At 37.4% G+C, this 20,155-nt stretch overlaps 3 protein-coding genes across 3 annotated transcripts; all 3 read right to left on the bottom strand.

Annotated features, from left to right (window-relative positions):
- Positions 1 to 1,616: 1,616 nt before the first annotated feature.
- spag6 (sperm associated antigen 6) lies at positions 1,617 to 8,682 on the bottom strand. Its single transcript, XM_052595578.1, has 11 exons — positions 8,073 to 8,682; positions 7,784 to 7,879; positions 6,528 to 6,694; positions 5,210 to 5,393; positions 4,919 to 5,124; positions 4,668 to 4,841; positions 4,193 to 4,345; positions 3,348 to 3,539; positions 3,019 to 3,135; positions 2,773 to 2,918; positions 1,617 to 2,637 (listed from the first exon to the last, which is right to left on the bottom strand). The coding sequence occupies exons 1-11, from the start codon at positions 8,095 to 8,097 to the stop codon at positions 2,574 to 2,576; spliced, it is 1,524 nt and encodes a 507-aa protein (XP_052451538.1). The 5' UTR covers positions 8,098 to 8,682; the 3' UTR covers positions 1,617 to 2,573.
- Positions 8,683 to 10,271: 1,589 nt separating this feature from the next.
- Positions 10,272 to 16,592, bottom strand: bmi1a (bmi1 polycomb ring finger oncogene 1a). Its single transcript, XM_052596309.1, has 10 exons — positions 15,855 to 16,592; positions 13,297 to 13,429; positions 13,104 to 13,200; positions 12,784 to 12,839; positions 12,648 to 12,698; positions 12,421 to 12,526; positions 12,202 to 12,244; positions 11,978 to 12,076; positions 11,681 to 11,761; positions 10,272 to 11,485 (listed from the first exon to the last, which is right to left on the bottom strand). Exons 2-10 carry the CDS (start codon positions 13,412 to 13,414, stop codon positions 11,165 to 11,167), a joined length of 972 nt encoding a protein of 323 aa, XP_052452269.1. The 5' UTR covers positions 13,415 to 13,429; positions 15,855 to 16,592; the 3' UTR covers positions 10,272 to 11,164.
- A 392-nt stretch (positions 16,593 to 16,984) lies between these two features.
- Positions 16,985 to 19,758, bottom strand: commd3 (COMM domain containing 3). The gene is made up of 8 exons (XM_052596310.1): positions 19,572 to 19,758; positions 18,813 to 18,924; positions 18,665 to 18,728; positions 18,543 to 18,577; positions 18,336 to 18,396; positions 18,202 to 18,258; positions 18,080 to 18,133; positions 16,985 to 17,226 (listed from the first exon to the last, which is right to left on the bottom strand). Exons 1-8 carry the CDS (start codon positions 19,705 to 19,707, stop codon positions 17,167 to 17,169), a joined length of 579 nt encoding a protein of 192 aa, XP_052452270.1. The 5' UTR covers positions 19,708 to 19,758; the 3' UTR covers positions 16,985 to 17,166.
- Between the last annotated feature and the right edge of the window lie 397 nt (positions 19,759 to 20,155).

A 20,155-nucleotide genomic window follows, 5' to 3' on the forward strand; every position in this document is an offset into this window, starting at 1 on the left:
GTGTAGCCTGCTAACAAAGTCTGACTGATCACATGCCAGTGATGTTTTCTGAGATGGACCGCGTCAGGATTAGTGAGACACAGACATTTATAGGTGAGGCATGAACACATTAGTGACCCACAACAGGACCACAAGTGCTGACCAAGCCAACGGCTCCATCCCACTGAGAAAACAGACCCTGCCACTTTAAACATCAGCTCTGGGGGATTCGTACCCATGTTCCACAGTGATGAATGAGAGCTGAAGTGGACCATTGACGCCCAGGGGCACAATGGATGACGGGGTTGAATAAAACCAGCTTTTCCTTGTGCTATAGGCTAGAACACACTAAAGAAGATGTAGATTTGGGATGTTTGGGTTCCAGCTCGGGCGGAGAGGAGCGCGCACCCTTGTTTACTTGAGTACAGATGGTGGATTACGACAAATGAACAACTCGGCAAAGATAAGCCATTTGTTTATGAACTCTTCTTTTGTTGTTCGAATTAATTTCCTATTTCTAATTAAATATACTCATTCAATGCTTATTGTGTGCAGTTAAGTTATTCACCTTACAAGAATGTTTATATAAGGTAAATTAATATTTTAAATATGTTAATAAAAAAATACAAATCAAACTTAAAAAAAATAATTAAAACGTTTGGCAATTTAATTTAAATATTTGTTTAATATTATAAGTTAATACAAATTCATAAGTTAGTTTAAAAATAAATAAAACTAAACATGGTAGAAAGCAATGTTTTCAAACAACTAAAAAACATCCAAATATAAAATGACAGCTGTCGTTGAACAAAAAAAAAAAAAAAAAAAAAAAAGAGAGAGAGAGAGCTGAACGCCTTCTTTACATTTTAAGAAAACAAAATTAGCTGTAAGAAGGCAGAAACTTTATGGAGCATTGGTTACATGTTTCATAAGTAGGCTACATTAGGATATATATTCGTTTGACAGTTAAGTTTAATATTGGCTTTATTAAAGGGGTGTGAATATGCGTTGCGTTTCAAGAGGCCCAAAAAGGCCTACAAGATTTAAAAGCAGATTAACTTTGAATGCTTTGCTATTAAATAGCCTACAATTTAAACAATAAATAAAAATGGATAAAATCATGGACAGACTCAAATAGCATAAAGAGGCGGGAGGAAAACTTTGTGTTGTCCGTTTTCACTGAATCTGCGCAGAACAGCTTGCAATCTGGTGCACACCAAGGTTTGTGGGTATAGCCTTCTCATTTAAAAGCCTCAAGCGTATATGCCTTAATTATTTCAAGGTTTCTTCCGTTTCTTGGGCATGGCAGTGGTTGAAAATGCGATGCCACAACTGATATTTGTTTGTGGTGAAGGAGGCACGCCAGAGAAGACAGTTGAAGAAAATAGCTATGACAAACCATCCCCTACCAAAGAGAATTAAAATGAAGTTGACAAATTAATTTCCTGCAAACTGCTTCTGAATCAGTATAAATTCAAACAGGCCCAAAGTGGTCTGGCATTCTGATTTAGTAATCAAGGTTGTGGATTGGACAAAGCTGTGGGTTGGAGACAATGCACAACCAAACAACCTCAATTGAAAAAGTATAATCTGATTGACACCAGAAGAGGAAACAATAAACAAAGAATGGGCTGCCATATGTTTAACAGCTGCTCTTTAATGTGTACTTTATGCACAAGTAAGACAGCAGGGGGCGATAATACATGAATGCATAATTGTCAGTGAATATCAAACGTTCTGGGCTCGTTTCTCGGTCACGATCTTATTTGTATCCCTTTCGAACGTTAGTTCATTTTCTGCGGGCATTTATTATAAATATTTTAACACGAACACGGAAGTTGGCTACGCGATTTTTAAGAACTGCTGTTTGTTCATGACGTGTTAAATATCAATCGCTATTAGGACCTTTAGCACTGATCTGTAATATTTATAGTCATTTATATAGATCAATGGCCTTTAGGCTTTTATATTTTCTTAAATATTTAAAATTGTATAGGCATAATTATAATTGTGCAAGTCCTTTGTTAAGAACCTTGACATATTCGCTGCTTCGGTAATCTGATGTCCATTTGAAGTCTTTTATTTTCGGATTTTCATGGGTTCAAATTCTACTAAACAAGCTTCAGCGCCAGTGGAGACATGGAGGCAGCGTTCACCCGTGTAGTGAACCCTGTGATGTGTACGATCCTGCCAAAGACAAAGGTATTAAGTCTTTCGGTTCGAGGTTGTTCGTGTTGCCAGTCGCCCACTGCAGTATGAAAGTGAGGGGTCTGCTCTTTGCTCCGTGAAGCGATAACGAGGACAGCAATGATGCACGACCTTGTGGTGAGTTATTGAAGGATGCACTGCAGAGGATGCTCTAGTCTAGAGGAATTAATAATCTTGCACCACCACTAAATAATAAAATGTTGTTTTTTACAGTAGCCTATTGACTTAACATGAAACAAGATAAGAAATCAAAGCTAATTCAAAATTCTAGCATACATAAATTGTTATAGTTTATATATATATATATATGTCACAGATGTGATGATGTGATTTTCATTTTCCACAGCTTTTTAAAAGGCATCCATAAGTGTTTCAGTGAACAAAAATCACACTGGCTGAAAGTTGTCAATCCTTTCCAGCAAGGTCTCAGAGTAACCGGGAGAATAATACCTGTAAAAGAAGGGCCAATCAGTGGGACATCAAAAACTATACAGCGCACTAAAGTTTACAGCATTATAAATGCACTTTTTTTAAAAAAATATGTTGATATTGTACTGGTTATTATTCATATAAATGTGTAAGAACCTGACAATCTCTTCAGGGTAGCAGTTGTTGATTGCATTGATATATTCCTGAATTGCAGAACCAGGATCTGCTTTGATCTCCTGGACTTTCTTCAGACCGCCACTGGTAACAAACAAGCGGCGTGCTTTACTGTCATGAGGAAGAACCTGTAAGATTGGGGGGAATTAGAAAAATGCTATTTGAACTTTTCTGATTGGGAATAACAAATGCTGATCCCATAAAATGTGTTGATGAAGTTCCCACTACCTTACTGAACTGGCAGATGACATGCTTAAGAATGTTGCTGGGAGCTTCATAGAGAAGAGGCTCCAGTGCTGGTAGATAAGTACACTTTTGAAGGATGCTCTTCAGTGCCTTCTTGGCCTTTTATTTTAGCATGTAAACAAAGCAAAGAAGAGACAACAATTACTAAAAATCGAATCTAATGGTCAAAACCTGACAATCTGTTTAGGGTAGCAGTTGTTGATTGCATTGATATATTCCGTTTGGAATAGATATATTCCATTTCGGTAAAAAATTATTTACACTGAAATGAAAAAGGGTACCTCTATCAGTCACTTTAAGAATGAGCTCACCTTGATCTGCAGGTCTTCAGAACTTTTCGTGTCCAAATAGAGATTTAAGAGTTTAGGGAACACATTGGCCACAGCAACAGCTTTTGCATGCTCGGGTGTGTGTCGGCCGATCTGGCCAAATGCCCAAGCTGTTGCTGCTTTGATGTGATCCTCTTGCTCTTCCTCCAGACAGATAGCCAACTGTGACACTCCCTACAGAAGTGGAGAATCAGTTATGATCATAATCAGTATTATGAGAGAAATACACTACTGTTCAAAAGTTTGGGGATGGTAAGATTTTGTAAATATTTTTGAAAGAAGTCTCTTATGCTCACAAAGATACAGTAATCAAAATACAGTAAGAGCACTAATATTCTGGAATATTTTTACAATTAAAAAAAAATGTTTTATTTTTTATTTTTATAAAAAAATGTATGTATTCCAGTGATGGCAAGTCTGAATTTTTGGGTCATTATTCCAAAATTCAGTATCACTTAGTCCTTCAGAAGTCATTCTAAAAAGCTGATTTAATGCTCAAGAAGCATTATAATTTTTTTTTACAATTATAATCACAGTTGAAAATGTTTGTACTGCTCAATATGCATATGAAAACATTGATACTTTTTTCAGGAGTGTTTGATCATTTGAATGCTCAAAAGAACAGCATTTATTTGAAATGATTTTTCAAATTATTTTACAATGTAAAACTCTCTCACATTTGACCAATTGAATGCTTTCTTTCTTGCTGAATAAAATGATTAATTTCCTTCAAAAAATAAATTATACTAACCCCAAACTTTTGTGTAGTTATGTGTAGTTTAATTCAAATTGTACATGCGAGCTTATGAAAGGATGTGATAACAGACTTTAGAGACAATCACAGCCATGGCTAAGTTCTCAGAGTGTGTAGCCACATAGCCCAGCATCATGATCCCCGGCAGGCGTACATTCCCTTTGGAGTCCCCGAGGTAGTCAATCACAGCTGCTACACCCCCCACATTCACTATTATCTGGGACAGCTGAGTAGGAAACACACAATGCAAACAAGCAAACACGTAAGCCAGTGTGACATAATGATAAACAATTAGTGAGGCAGACCAGAAAGCAAAACAGTTTTGGCCAGGTGAAAAAAATGGGTGATGCAAATGTGGTTTCCAATTGTCTGTTTCCTGTGTTGAACTGGTGATAAATAACAGACCCACATTCTCCATGGTTTACAGACTAGCTGCCTCACACCATGTTATTTAAAAGGGGTGTCAAAGAGCTGACAAAGTGGAGATTCCAAACTTACCCAAGCATCTTGAAATCATTTAGTGGCTATGTTCTGTATGTGGTAGGTACCTCGGGGGTGTGTTTTGTGATTTCCCGAATAAGAGTGGCGACATTCTTCCGAACATATTCATCCGGGTCCTTTAGGCAAACCAGTGCAGCGGGAAATATCTCGGCTTCCACCACCATCTCGGCTACGTCTACGGAGTGCTTGGCGATTTGGCTGAGAGCTGAAAAAACCTGCCTCTTTAAAGAGGAGGAAAAAATGTACTGTCAAATTAAACCTGCATATCATTGATTACTAAATCTGTAGCCTGAGTCACCTTCAATTTGGCATCTGGGTTTAGGATCATCTGTGCTAGGTGGGCGATCGCCCCTGTGTCCACCACGGTTTGAGCCAGTTCTGGGGAGTGTTTGGCTATGTCACTCAGAGCTGAAGCTGCAACCCTCTTCAGGGCGATTTCAGGTTCCTGGATGCATAGCACGAGCAGAGGCACAACTCCAGCATCAACCACTGCCTGAGACAGCTCTGCACAGCAGGAGAAGCAATAAACAAAAGGAACATTGACGAATTGTGAGAAAGAATAAAAAATGACCTTTTTATGCAAACTGACGTGCATTATGTCTGGCAATGTAGCTTATTGCCCATCCAGCAGCCTCTTTGACCCCAGGGTCAAACTCCTCCAGGGAGATGACAAGAGCGTCCAGTGCTCCACAGTCCACCACGGCCTGGGCCAGTTCAGGAGAGTGCTTAGCAACAGCCCGAAGCACGAATGCTGCAGCTTTCTTATAGAAACACTGTCTTTCATATCCAAGTAATCCAGAGGGAAAAGGACAAAACAATTGACCAGTAAATACACTAGAATGTTCATTAAATCACCAGCAAATCTGCCTTTAATAAACAACAGTAAGTTATATATCACATTCTATATTATTCAGTTTTATAAAAGGGCCTTCTGTGGAAAGTGTTTTATACTTCTGATGAGGCCTCTCTGACAGCGTAATAGCATTCTAACAATGAGTTTTAGAGAAAAGACTTAGGACCGCCGCTTTATAGTGTTTTGTTTTCTCTGCTGAAGCAGACCAGTATCACACCATGTCCATTAATGTAGGCAAGAGGAGAACTGGACCCCAACAGAGCCTGGTTTCTCCCAAGGGTGTATTTTTCCGTTCCATTTCTGTCACCTGATGGGAGTTTGGGTTCTGTCTTGGCACTGTTGCCTTTGGCTTGTTTAGACATCAATTTACCAGCACTGACACTGTCGGGTGAGCATAAAAAAACTGAACTGAGCTGACACTATTGTTAGTGTGAATAGTGTGAGAGATTAATTCAGTTTGTTCATAATTCAATCTTGCAACATTGACACTGTTATTGAACTGAATTGAATCAAGATTGAACTGATTTAAGGCGAATAACCACTACTGTCTTCTTATCACTGAAACTTGTTTCATAATAAATAAACTTAACAGATATTGAACGGAACTGAATCAACACAGAACTGATTGCAGTTGCATAATGCCACTTCTAGCTGCATTATAGCAGAATTTGGATTTGCCTGATTTGCATCAATTCTGTTATTTTCCTGTTAATCCTGTCAAGTAAACAGGTTAACTTGACTTATTCATTACCATGAATTTTAAATTTATATAATGAAACAATATGTAAATTTTTAGTACCTGCCAACAGTCCTAAGTTCTGTTACTGTTTAAAGTCAAACAAACCGTTTTTGCTTTTTTTATTTTTTTTAAACATTTAAAGAATAACTTAAATATGGTCAAATGCAAATTATAAAAGCATGGATTGCTTGACTGATGGTGTTAATGGACAATTTTGCATTGTGCAAAATCAAATGTAGACATTAAAGTTCAACACCACAAATGCAAACCTATTCATTGAAATTAGAGCTGAGAGGCACAGCTAATGAAACTCACGTTTTGCTCAGCCAGGGAGTACACAAGCTGAGGAAGAATGTCTCCCTTTACTACAGCCTCAGCCAGGTCATCGTTATAGTTGGCAAGCCTTCCGAGAGCCAGAGCTGCTGTCTGCTGAATAGTTGGGACTGCATCCAAGAGGAGAGGCCTCAAAAGGGACATTACACCTAAGCCAAAGAGAGTGAGCAGTGAGCACATTTGTGCAGTGGAGAAAACAGGAGTGGAAAGACACTTGAGAGCAGATGAGGGGAGGATATACTTTCAACGATTCAAATCATGTAATAAAATATATCTAAACTAAATATTCTTCTGAGTTCCAAAAGAGATCAGGGTAAGCATGAGCACATGTATTCCTTCTGTAATATGAATTAAAAAATGTAACTTAGTAACTTCTTTTGAAGACATTTTGTCCAGAAACTGTGTTTGGGAGAAAATGAAAGATATTGTTTCAGATCCTTGTTCAAAGAAACATTTGCTATGGCCTCTTTTTTACCCCCATCAGTCCTGAGTTTTGAAAGGTTTGAAATAAATGCTTCTTTTCAAACATTATATGTAAGGACAAACAAAAAACTAAATCAAATCAAATTAGAAATTTCTTGAGTTATGTGAAGGTTGGATTTGGACAAATTTGTAAAAAAAAAAAAAAAAAAAAATATATATATATATATATATATATATATATATATATATATATATATATATATATATATATATATATATAAAGGTGCCATATAATGAAATCTGTGGGTGTATTATTTTATTTACTGTATATTGCTGCTGCCACACAGATCTCAAATAAAAATGTGATTTATTTTCCAGCTTTTAACCTTCACAGACCAACTGTTTTTTGTAACTCGTGTGTGCAGGATAAACATAATCAGAAACAAAATATGTTTTTAGCAGGTTCGAGTTGTAATGGCACAGCTCTATTCTGGAAAAAGGGTCTGGAAACAGCAGTTAATTTGCATTTAAAGAGACAGACACAAAAACCAGCAGTGTTTCTGCTTCCATAATTCTGTTTTCAAAATTATATAATAAATTATCTGTGGGGAATTTTGAGCTGAAACTTCACACACAAATTCTTGGGACACCAGAGACTTACATTAAATATTTTAAAAAGGGGCATAATATGTCTCCTTTCAATTATTAAATTAGAAATTATATAAGTATTACATAATAAGTTAATACAAGCAAATGCCATACCACAATTCATGCAGAAACCTCCCTTAAACAAAATAGACATTTTAAATACTCACCAGCATTTTGAAGTGTTTCAGTATTTTGTTGTCTTGCTGCAAGATCTGCTACAGTTTGCACAAATTGTGTTCTTGCCTTCTGGTACTGCTCAAACACTGCATAATAATAATAATAATAATAATAATAATAATAATAATAATAGACAAAATAAGACGAATCAATGCCCACAATTATTGCAAAAAAAGAAAAGAAAAACTACAAAATTAAGAACAGTAAGCACTAACGGTTGGCAGTTTTTATTAACCTTTTACATTTTTAACGTAACTTCAGTGGATCTCACTTTCTCACCTTGCAGAATCTGTCGTTGACTCATAGTTATGAGTATCCCAAATCGGAGCAATGCGACAAAAAGCTGAGTGAACGCGACAAAAAATAAATAAAAAGTAGGTTTAAGCTTCCATTAGGAATGAGCGTTTGTTGTGAGTTTAGAGAAGGCGTGCGACCGTTGTCTTGGCAACAAACCGGAAGTGATAGGCACCGCGTTCGTGGGTGAGCTTGCTGTCAACGTTCATCAAATGTTTCGTGCTGAAACGCGCATATGTTCAAATCAGGGACAATACCAGGTAAAAAAAGAATCCCTAATAAGATTGGGATATTATATAAGATTCAAAAACAGTCGATGAATGTGTGATATCGGGACAGAGCAGCTGCCCCCTCACTCAATGCCTTCATGCTTATCACAGAGACAACGGCAGGCACAGCTGCAGCAGCACTGATATTTAACAATTACTAGTCTTCACACTCTCACATTTTCTTTAAATATGTTTCAGAACAAAAAAGCAACTAGTGCTTGTTATAGTTCGTGCATCATATAGGCAAAAATATCGTCAAAGAGAATACAAACTCCGTACGTGATTGTTCACTTGAGAGTTGTCCCTCTAGTTTATCTACCCTCTTCTAACTTCAGTGATGCGGTAAGTTGAGCAGGTTACCAATTAAATATGCATTCATAATTTCCAGCATGCCTTTCATATTTTCTTGTTGGCACTTGCAATTCATGCACTTTCTGTCCTGATATTACTGTTTGGCCAATCACTTAAAACAGTAGCCTATCAGTTATTCTGTATTTAGTTATATGGGCCTAAAATTGTCAAACATATAAGCTTGTCATTTAGATTTTTATATCTGGAGTGGACCATTATTGGATATGTAATCAATGTATTAAGGTTATACACCTCTATTTAAAAAATAAAAAAGAAGCATTTCAATCAAATCGGGCTTTAAACGCCAGCTCAAAGATGAGAAGTGTATTCATTTACTTAAATGTCACTTCTAACAAAGAAATTCTCTCATAATGAGCAAGGCTTTGCTACGAATTGGTTTATAAATGCTGTTGAATGTAATTAATCAAGAACATGATTATAGGCCTACATTTATTTGCGCAGTTCATTCATCGTGACGTCAACCAGGGCAAGGCAAAGTGAGCAGAGATGAATACATTTTTTGGAAAAAGCAATTTTCTCAAAATGTTTCTTCATTTTCTTAAAGAGATTATTTTGAACGTCACAAACTGAATGTAAAACATGTCCACTTTTTGGTCATTTCCACCTCTAAATTCACTGCTAAGCTGAGTCAACATCTCTGGTGGTAGGGATTTTCTTATGTCTTGTTTATTCTATAATTACTCAAGCAATTTATAGCGTTAGGTCCAAATTAGTTTTATAAGATACTAACGCGTTGCAAGTCTGAGTGGGCAAAAATGGGGGGGGGGGGGGGTTATAGTCTTACTACGGGAGTCCCAGCATTTATGCCTTATTCTACAAAATTTCTTAAGTCTTTGAAGACCATGTAGACGTACCAGATTATTACTGAAACTGTCAGCTAGCATATTACAGATGGACTGCATATCCCGTTAAAATAAATAACTTTAAATACTACCTCAGTGTAAGTAGCCTATGGAATCAAGTACACCTCGCCTCATGGAGAGATTCACCGACAAATTCTCCGTTTCTGTCGTCTGACAGGTAGGCTTTGTTCAAAAAAAAAGTTCCGAGTGGGTACTTAGGCTACAGGCGACATCTAAGCTATTTGAACTACAGTTCGTGAAGTTAGCACCTGCCTCGCAATACTTTCTTCGCATCAGACATGAGGTCAAATGGATGTGATCGTAAATTAATCAGATTAACTTCTTCGTTTATTACCAGTTTACTGCACAAGTATTTAATTCAGCCTAGTGACATCTGCGCTTAAGGATAGGCTTTCTTTATGAATAAAATAATAATAATAATAATACAGCGCTGTTCTCTACTGTGTCAAACTTTATGATTATTTCTTTAAGTTTGTCAACTGAGAGATGAGCTAATACTGAAGATAATGGGTCCTCTTGAATACTAAAATGTCAAACTTGTTCACCATAATAGCTACTTATTTTACATAAAAGTGAATAAATATAGTCGGATATTGTGCAAATTCATGAAGATTTTCGGGTGTATGTAGACTTGTCTCTCTTTGTATGATTAGAAGCTGCATTAAAACGCAAGAAAACGATTGAAAGTGTAAAATGTTTTATTTAGATGTTTTATACTGTGCAACAGTCACAATACAATAGCTGTCAATAGTCTACAATCGACCAATAAGACAATGAACACTGAAGACATCAAAATGTTGTCCAGAATAAGAAGTTTTGGGGTATACCAGTAGCTGTTTGTCTTCTGACCAGTTCGTGTATGTGATCGCTTGGATGCAGTCTGAAAGATACAGGCTATGTGCATGCTATACAGTACTGGAGCATGACTTCGAGACCAAACTGACAGACCCGGACAAATCGTACAATAACTGCAAAGATTAAACTGGAATTTTCAAGAACTTTGAATAATAAAAATCATTACGCCGACTACAACTTAACTTTGGATTTCTTCATCCCTTTTAACGCAGTCCTATATAGTATTTTGTCCTTTAATTCTGAACTATATATATGCCTTTCGTTGATACATTATTAAAGGCCAGAATATACCAGGAATGTTTAGTAACTACCCCAGAAAAGGCAAACTAAAATCAAAAGTAAATGCTTATTATCATGCTTTTAAAGAACATTAATACACATGTAAAATACAAGCAACAGATAACGCAGTTTGTTTAGGGAAACTGTAGACGAAAGTAAAAATATATAAAAAGACAGGTATAATTCAGTCATTTCTGCATTTTGACAATGCCTCAACCGTCGCTCTGCGCTCCACTTTGTAAATAAATGGGCCTCTAACGTTCTCACGCAAACTTAGAAATTCCCGCAATGTCAATGAAGTGCGTCATTTCCACAACGTTAAAGTTACATGTATAATATATTGATGATAATGACAAAAAGAAATGGATCTACATGACACTACGTTGGCATGGAAATAGCTGGATTATATCTGGCGTTGGCTTCGTCGTGTAGTCCCTCATCATCCCGATGACGTGGAAGATCCGTTCAGCGCCGTCTTTCGCACTTTGTTGCCTAAGGTGAACTGTCGATTTGGGCTTGTCATCGTCGTGCCGTTAATAGGGTTGGAGATATGGGTGAAATGAGGTTGTGAAGGCTGAACCAGTGTGCTTGGACTCGGTAGTGGTGAGGAGGTGGATGGTACTCCAGCGGGACTGCTGGCCTTGTCGCTGGCCGAGTCGCTTTCAGAGCGGTTTGTATTGTTCACGCCATCTTGTGGATGTGCCATCTTCATTTTTTTACAGCTGGGCCGCACGCGGTATTTCAGAGGCAGTGGTCCATTCTACGGAAAGTTCGAAAATAACAGAAGGCATATTATTATTGAACGATGGATACTGAGCTACTAAAATTCTCAATCCACAAAATAACTAATTGTCAAAGATAAATAAATGACCTGTTATAATGTTTCACTTACTTTCGATATTTCACTCACTTAGTCAGCAGATTTGACAGTAAAAAAACAAACGTAAGAACTCACTCTTCTCCAAGTGTAGATGTAGGCAATGTCCATCAATGTGTAGTAATCCTTCAAAGGCTCATCCTCATACATAACTTCAATCTGTTAAAACAAAGAACGATAATATATATATATAATAAAAAAACAAACACCAGTCAATCAATATCAAACCATAATGGATGATGCAAGATCAGCAATTAATGTTTATTTAACAATACCCTCTTTCTCTTAAATTATGTGATGAAACACTGATCTACTAAACTTCCACTGTTACATAAAAGTGAAAAACTTAATCTGCAATAACAGTGATTGCATTACCTGAAAAGTAGGAGGTATATCCATTTTGCTTCTCAGAAATTTCCTCAAATGCATCACAGTCATTGCAGCAGGGCACTGTAAGTATCTTTTATTATTAACCTGTGTGGTTAAAAATAACATTATTCAGATAAGTTTTACTATTGGTGTAATCTGTATCACCATCATTACAGAAAGAGAGAGAGAGGGGAGAAAAAGACTTTCAGCATCAGCAAGCACTTAATTACCTCTTCTTTTTGCTTCTCATCTGTGCTGGCTTGATGTTGGGCCCTGAAGAATAAATAGTACAATAGTTGTAAATTAAATACTAAATTATAACTTCTCAAATAAAATCTTTACACTATGGCCACTTCAAATTTTGGTACACATTTTTCAAACTCTAGTAACCATACAGACAGATACACTGACAGCAAAAATTACTCATACAGACATCTGTAAATACATACCTTTGATCAAAAAACTCAATTGACAGACTGATAATTTCATCATCTGTGATGATTCGCTTGTCTTCATCAGCAACTTCTCCTCGATCCTCATTTGATCCATTTGCAGCTTTGTAAAAAAAATAAATACATTTTTAATCAGTTTTCAATTAGACTAAACACAACAGAGTCTGTTCAAATGGTTATCCTAACAAAACCAATTTATTTGCTTAGGTGCATTAACTACTTACCATCAACAGATGGGTGTTCAGCGTAAAAATCTCTCCTACGCTTCATTTCATCTGCACAAAAAAATAAATTTCCAGATCAAAGCATGTGTAAATAATTACAAACAATAAAAAGAATCTTTCACAGTGACTGACTTACTTTTGAAAAGACCAGGAACCAACTTGTATACAATGTCCTGTAGAGTTTTGTCAGACCTGTGAGGAGACAGGTGTTGGTCAAACCAATTTTTTTTTTTTTTTTTTTTTTTTTTTTTGGAAAACCTTTGCACTTCAAACAATACTGTTGCAACCAACTAAAATTCATGTTATTTCATAATTATCACATTAAAAGGCATGCACAGAACACACAATATACACAGCATTTGAGATATATCCATAGTGTATCCACAGTCAGAATTATTATGAATAACTATTTACAACAAGTGGTAAGATGGAATAGACAGTGATTTTAAAGGTTACCGAATATTGAGAAGCGGCTTCGTTTTGTGGACCTGTACATCACATATGGGACAGTATTTACTGGTTTCCAGGTACCGGACAATGCACATTTTACAAACTGAGGATCAGAAAAATGTCAGAGGATAAGACACATGGTCTAGGTACGATTTATTATATAGAGAGAAAAATAGAGCAACACAACTCATATACTCACATGAGTGCAAGCATTCTATGATTGTTGTTGCATCTATGAAATATCCACCACACAAGACACACATCAAATGGGGATTGAGCTCCGTGATCTTGATCCTTGTTGTACGATGCATCGTCATGGGATGGAGATGACCCTGCAGGTGCACCAAAATAAGATGATAAAGACTTGTAACTATAAACAACTGCTAATGAAAACAATCATGAGGAGTTAATTACCTGAGACTTTACCATTTTGTTATAATGGGCTGTTGTGTATATTCACGGAATAACAGAATTTGCGCAATTTTTAGATCATTTCTTACACAAAGGTATTCGGGCTGTGAAAAGACACGATTGCGATGAAAACGATCCTTATATTGCAGCAAAGTCAGATTCGCTACACTACATACCAGACATAACACTGCACAACGCACCATACTATACTGAATCAGTTATGAAGGCAGTCTGCGTAAATGAACTTTACGTGACAAACCCTTCTTACGGTTTCTATAGCAACTAAAGCTGCATTACGTGGCAACGTACCAAACAGATGAAACGGAACGTTCCGAGTAGAACGCAGTGAGCGCGCAAACGTCGATTTAAAATAAACATCGCACGTTAAAAATGTTATAACGGCCTTTCAAAACATTCTATCTTAACAGACTGAACGGTCGTATTATTGATGATGCTGGTCTTGGCTTTGCTTTGACATCCTCTCCCTCCTGCATGGATCACTGTTGCACCTTGGATTAAACTGATACGTTTTGAAACACCTTATTACGTCGGGGCATTCACTAAGAGCTAAAGTGGTATGAAGTGCTGAATGAGCTCACAACCATGGGGGCACGAAATATTAACTACCTCTTCATACTCGTGCTGCATGGATGAAGCATAGGCTACCAAAAGTAGGTTACATAAAATGCGTTTTAAAGATCATGCATTAAAGGTTGATGTCATCTAGGTATGACAATTGGAAGTTAAGCAAACGATTCCAAGAACACGCGAGAAAACAAAGCACCCGGCACGAATTCTGATATTTCACGGTAGAGGGTATCAAAACAACTTTCAAGCCCAGATCAACCCACAGAGGAAAAATATCAACCTGTGCCCTTGCTTATTAAATAAATAAAGGCGTACGTGATCTAACATTTATTCAGTAAAACATCCACCAGTCACAACATGATGCAGTGCTCTTTGTGCTACAAGCCTTTCGGTTGGTTATAAAGACAAAACCACAAACTTTTTGAACTCTGACTAAACAAGCATTCTGGTTATGGTGGTGCTATACGTAGGCTACAGAATAACTAACTGTCAAAAGAAGGAAATAACCCTTATACATGAATTGTGCCACGTGAGAAAGTGCCGAGTTTACAAAGCCCTGTCTGGCCTATTTCGATGAATACAGGTAGCCTAACATTATAGAATTCCACCTGATTAAGCAGATGAGAATACTTGACATGCTCACAGACCGTGTTAAAGTCGTCAATATTATAAAAAAAACACATCACTTTATATTTAGCTCTGACATTCACAACTACGGGGAGTCAGAGAAGTTATATTAAACAAAATTATGTACCTAGGTCTCAGGTATAAAAACTGCGGTTTTTAAATAAAAAAATAAAAATAAAAAAAACCTGCGCAAGACAATAACCTTATTAATAAAAAATAAAAATCTAAAACAAGATGCCGAGAAAAATTCAATAGGCTATTTTTTTCTTCTTGACGTGACAAGCCACAGGAAGGCTTAGCCTATACATTATAAACTTATTGTTCGAGCTTGTTTAAGCTTTTTTAATATATATTAAGTAAACAATAGACAAATGTGTTTGTCAAAGTCCAACAAACTGATGTAAGAACCAAACCCCTCTCCAAGCCATATAGAGAAGTATTCTTCAGGTCATTTGGACAAATGAAAGGAACCACTAAAAACATTTTAAATATGTTAAATAAGTACCTGGGCTTATAAATATGTGTTGTTTAATCAACCACACATGAACCGTGTAGTCAATGTTTGCTGTCAACCACTGAAAGCTTTGTCCTGGAAATCCGACAATAGGACACGTTTAGGTTACCGTGTAAATTCAAGTTAAGAAAACACACAAATATGTATAATTCATCAAAACGACGAGTTTGTCCGCTCGTAAACATCATACAGAACGTATATCTATAAAATCAGAAAACTGCTCAATGAGACGACAAACAGAAAATCCTTTAGAAATCAGCCTCACATGAACAGTCGACGCGTTTCTAGCCGATTTCGCGTGCACATCAGGATTCATTAGGAACTAAACCGTTTCATTTAGCCAGAAACGTCAAGCGAACATAATTATGTCCATAATTGAATATCATACAACAAAACAGGAATCATTTGCACAGACAGGATAAGATATTACTAGATAAAATAACTCAAATCTAGAAGCACGCGGAGAGACTAAAGCCAGTGTTGCGTACGCGAGCCTGTCAGTTCCCGCATCCACTTTAACACACGTCTCCATTTTACGCTCACAAAAACACACATGCATTTAGAGCACGGAGTGTGAAATTAGACATTGGTAAGGGAAGATATCGAAGAACACATACCTTACTGAGCTGGAGCGAATAGTCGAGCCAGGAGGAGGTTAGACAATGAAAGTTAGGAGGCGATCAGTAGAAAATGAATACGAGCCAAGCGGCCATCTTGAAATGGGCTGCAGACGCTGTCAATTGCAATAAGAGAACGGCGGAGCAGGGCGCATTTCAATAATAATAAAAAATAAAAAAGGTCCGGTTATCGATGTGTGTGCTGTGCTAGGTTGCAGATTTGTAAGCGCTCTTGATTGTAGACCTCCCGCCAGTAAAACGGCCAGGCTGATGTGCGTTTTCTCTAGGCTAGCGCCTTCAGTCTTTCGCTCGAAAAAATGCTGCGCTGATGGTTCAGTGGAAACTGACACCGTCCCCAAAATGGCTTGTAGTTCGACCGCCCCGTGCACCACGTGATCTAATTCCTTAAGGGTGGCCTGGGAATATGTGTCGGTGTATTCAGCGCTGCTCGCGTTCAGCAATAACAAAGAATTGCGTGTCAAAGTCTGTTTGACCGCGGTCCAGCTTGTAAGGTTTGCACAACAGAATAAATCACGTAGGTCAGCTTTGAACCGTTCACTACTTTTGTCTGCAAAATTATCTCTATCCCTCAGTAGCTTAGAAGAATGTAATTCATAACTGAGACGTTATCAATTTACCATAAAATGAGTCACCTAGATGGTCTATTCATAGAGTCGGTTAAACTAAATAGCACAAAGGCGTTGAGGAAGCAGTTCATATAGGCTAGTAGCCAATCACATGTTCAGCCTACCCGATAGTCTGTTTAAATTAATTCATGGTGGTGAACGTAACACAGAGGGCAGTGAGAAATCTGCGCGTGGCCGGGAGTTCCCATGGAAATTAGGTGTTATTTTTGCTGCTACAAATATGACTCATTAAATTTCGCAGAGTAACACAAACAATCCGCATATTCTCATTAACTTCAACGTAATAGCCTATAAAACCCCCGTCCTGGCACTCAAACTTCAGAATGTTTAGTTTCTGTAGTAGCCTATATATAGACACAATGCGTTGTTTGCATCAGTAACGGGATCCAGAGGTCAGACACTGAATGTCATTTTCTTTTTCGGAAACATGCGTTTATCAGTAAAACATCTGACTGAGCTCTAAAACAATTGCACAAATGCAGGTTTAGTTATCAACAGCATTTTTATTGTACATTTTACGAAAAGAAGCTACAGAATACTAGTCGATATATGCAAGAAATCAACAAAGAGAAAAAAAACGGATGGGGCACTGCGTCTTGAAGGAAAGACACGTTTCGCTCATTAATTCTTGGCATCCGAAATATAGAGAGCCAGGAATCCAGGAATCAAGACTGGGCTGCCCTCTCGAGACTCTTTGCTGCGTCCTTCATTTTTCCAACCAAATCCTAGACACAATTCAAACAAACCAGTTTAGTCACCCGCAAATACATGGACATGTTATTTCCAACCATTATTTTACCAAATCAAATTTCTCTCTCTGAGCTAAATATAAAGTTAAAAGTTTATGCTGCAACACTCTTCATTTAGGCACACGCCCCGGTTATGCGGTATAGTCTTAAGTGCCAAATAACTCTTTCATTTCAAAATAATTTGTTGGTTGTCATCGTAAACCTCACAAGCTTTGAGTTTTACGCAAACAAGTTAATAACATGGACCGTCAACCGTGATAACAGATGAAAACACATCGATTTCGTCATAATTGTATTTTATATGCTGTGGCAACCTTCTGGTTTGAGTTTGATAAAATTGTGGGCCGATTCAAAAAGTGAGCTGCTGGGATATTTGCTACGTGATTGTGACCATGATTGAGTGCATGAGAATTTTATGGCTTGATCTTTTGGACAATTCACCTTTCTGTCACCCCTACAACAAACACAGGCATCTGTGTAATGACCAAGATAATAAAATTGCCAAGCAGGCTAAAACAGAGGCAGAAACCCAAAACTGACATTTGAATATTAACGGTCAACAATAATAAAAACTATAGATAACGGTTTAATTATTTAAATAATCAATTGCACTTTTATGTTTCTTTAGACCAGGACTTCTTGTACAATTAAGATGGCCCGACAAATTTAACTGTAGGAAGACAAAGTGACCTCTATGGAGGATTAAAGAAACACTCAAATAATAAAACGGTATATTTTGCCCAGGCCTTAAAAAAAAAAAAAACTCTTGATCAGCGATGAATATTGAAAATAGAGCAAGCTAATGATCGTGCAACTTTGCAAAACACACCTGAAGTTGGTCCATGGTGCAACTAAAGTTGATTTCTGAAGAAGCTCCAGCCCTCTGTAAAAGTAACCAAACTTTATTCAAAGTGAAGAAAACAGCAATTACTGGACATATGTACTACATACCTCGGTGTTTAAGGAAATCAGGTATGATGGCTGATTGACTTTATGCACATGACTATTCTGCAGAAGAAAAAAATCAGTGGTTATGAGATAATTTTAAAATGTTAGAAATACTAACTTATAGAACCACAATGTACCTTTATACAATACTCAAGACGCCATTCAGCATCCGTTATATGGGGAGGACATGTATCAGTGCTGAGGAGCATAAATAAATAATAAATACAAAAAACTATCGCAGCGGTTATACAAATTTCGCATGATTCATTTACCCTCTGCAGAACAGGAAAAAGTCACTACTGAATTGGTTGTGGTAAACAATCTATATATACACATTTTCTCACCTTGACAACAAAGATTCCAAACTTTTCTTGTGTTTCTAAAAGAAAAGAAACATTGAATATGCTGCAGTGCAACTGTACTTTCATTCAGAAGATGCGGATCATCGGCATACAAAAAACATTACCTGGAATGAATTATAAAATGTATCCACTCTTTCATTCTGGAATCTGACGTCCTCAAGACATGAGCTAAAAGAGCACACGAGATATTTAGAATGGAAAAGTGTTAAACAATCTGTATAATCGTCAGAAAACCATCTCGGAACATGTTACCTAATAGTTGATTTATCTGCATTTTGTTTAACGCCTTCCAGAATAAAGGTCGTTGCTGCGGTATGACAGTGTTTCAAGGTGGTCTGGTCGATGTGCCTCAATTCTGGGTGACCTGCGAGAGAAGAAATATTGCTCTCAAGAGAAGTTTGTGTGTGTTCGCGAGAGAGAATAAGGGAGAGCTTACGAGAAACGTAGGCTACGTGAATTGTTTTGAACTGAACAAACAAGACTAACAATGATTTGTCAATACAAACGTATAATTATTTGCCATGCCAATTAAGCGGGTTCAATACAAACTAAAACAAAAAGAACATAAGCGGAGGGGAAAAAAAGAGACAGAACACAAGCTTAGCGGATAACTAACACAGAGGATGTATTAACTGCCGTTTTACTTGGATGGAAGACATGCAGGCTACGTTTGCCTGCGTCTGACCATAACCAAGGAACTGTGCATGATTCCTTATACATTTCAGTTCTTAAAGAAGAAGAATTCATCGGTCACCATGTGTATTATTAGCTTAGCTATTCGGCTAAGCGGAGGATTCGTTACACTGTACTGTGTTAGCGCAGTACGCAACCCACATGCAAGGCTAGTGTTGGTCTGTCAGCTATTGCATAGCTTTTAGGGCTAGGTGATATATAATAAGTGAAGCCTTAGAAAATAACATCACCAACAGACTCGGCGCAGGGCTACTTCCTTCTTGTCTGCAAAGCACCGGAAGTAATGCAGCACAAAGAAAAAAATCTCAACCATCTTACCTAGAACGCTTTCGCCCCGAGAGGAGTCCAGACTGTCGAATGCGACGTCCATAAATATCGTAAATGATTTCAGGTCGAACACATTCGGCTCGGCCAGGGTTTGAAGCCCTTTCATCACTGATTCCGACAACTCCATTTTGAGCAGCCTCGCGAGCCTTGGTCACATGAGCGCGTCAGCTGATCTCAGGACTTGATTTGTCGGAGAATGAGACACAGTACTGATACACAACGCAAAGGCCATGTACTTGCTGTTATGCATTATGTTATTTACATATAACCAGGGTAAAAGCACCATATTAATGGTTGTTAAAGACTTAAGAGAGATCGTTTCCGTATTTTCAGTCCTGTCTGCTGGTGGACGTTTGTCTTACATAACACATCCAGCGCATCCGTGTTTCTACTGCTGCATCATGTCTTTATTTTTCAAAATATATTAGAATGATTCTTGAGGAGGCAGAATTCTTTAAAGCTTTAGCGCAGCTTCATTATGCTGCTTTTTATTCAACAAAATACCGCTTGCAGGCACCTCATTATTTCGGCATGAGATTTTCTGTAGCAGTTCTGTAGAGCGACGACTCCGTTAC

This window comes from Carassius gibelio, chromosome B24 (assembly GCF_023724105.1).
Source record: "Carassius gibelio isolate Cgi1373 ecotype wild population from Czech Republic chromosome B24, carGib1.2-hapl.c, whole genome shotgun sequence".
NCBI lineage: Eukaryota > Metazoa > Chordata > Actinopteri > Cypriniformes > Cyprinidae > Carassius > Carassius gibelio.

Excerpts from the sequence above, each read along its gene's own strand:
- spag6 (XM_052595578.1), bottom strand. The coding sequence starts at position 8,097 with ATGAGTCAACGACAGATTCTGCAAG. Across the intron at positions 4,842-4,918 it reads ACCCAGATGCCAAATTGAAG|AGGCAGGTTTTTTCAGCTCT; the intron begins GTGACTCAGGCT and ends TCCTCTTTAAAG. Across the intron at positions 2,919-3,018 it reads TCATCTGCCAGTTCAGTAAG|GTTCTTCCTCATGACAGTAA; the intron begins GTAGTGGGAACT and ends CCAATCTTACAG.
- bmi1a (XM_052596309.1), bottom strand. The coding sequence starts at position 13,414 with ATGACGATGCATCGTACAACAAGGATCAAGATCACGGAGCTCAATCCC. Across the intron at positions 12,245-12,420 it reads ATTGAGTTTTTTGATCAAAG|GGCCCAACATCAAGCCAGCA; the intron begins GTATGTATTTAC and ends TTTATTCTTCAG. Across the intron at positions 11,486-11,680 it reads ACATCTACACTTGGAGAAGA|AATGGACCACTGCCTCTGAA; the intron begins GTGAGTTCTTAC and ends AACTTTCCGTAG.
- commd3 (XM_052596310.1), bottom strand. The coding sequence starts at position 19,707 with ATGGAGTTGTCGGAATCAGTGATGAAAGGGCTTCAAACCCTGGCCGAG. Across the intron at positions 18,578-18,664 it reads CATTTTATAATTCATTCCAG|AAACACAAGAAAAGTTTGGA; the intron begins GTAATGTTTTTT and ends CTTTTCTTTTAG. Across the intron at positions 18,134-18,201 it reads TGATTTCCTTAAACACCGAG|AGGGCTGGAGCTTCTTCAGA; the intron begins GTATGTAGTACA and ends TTACTTTTACAG.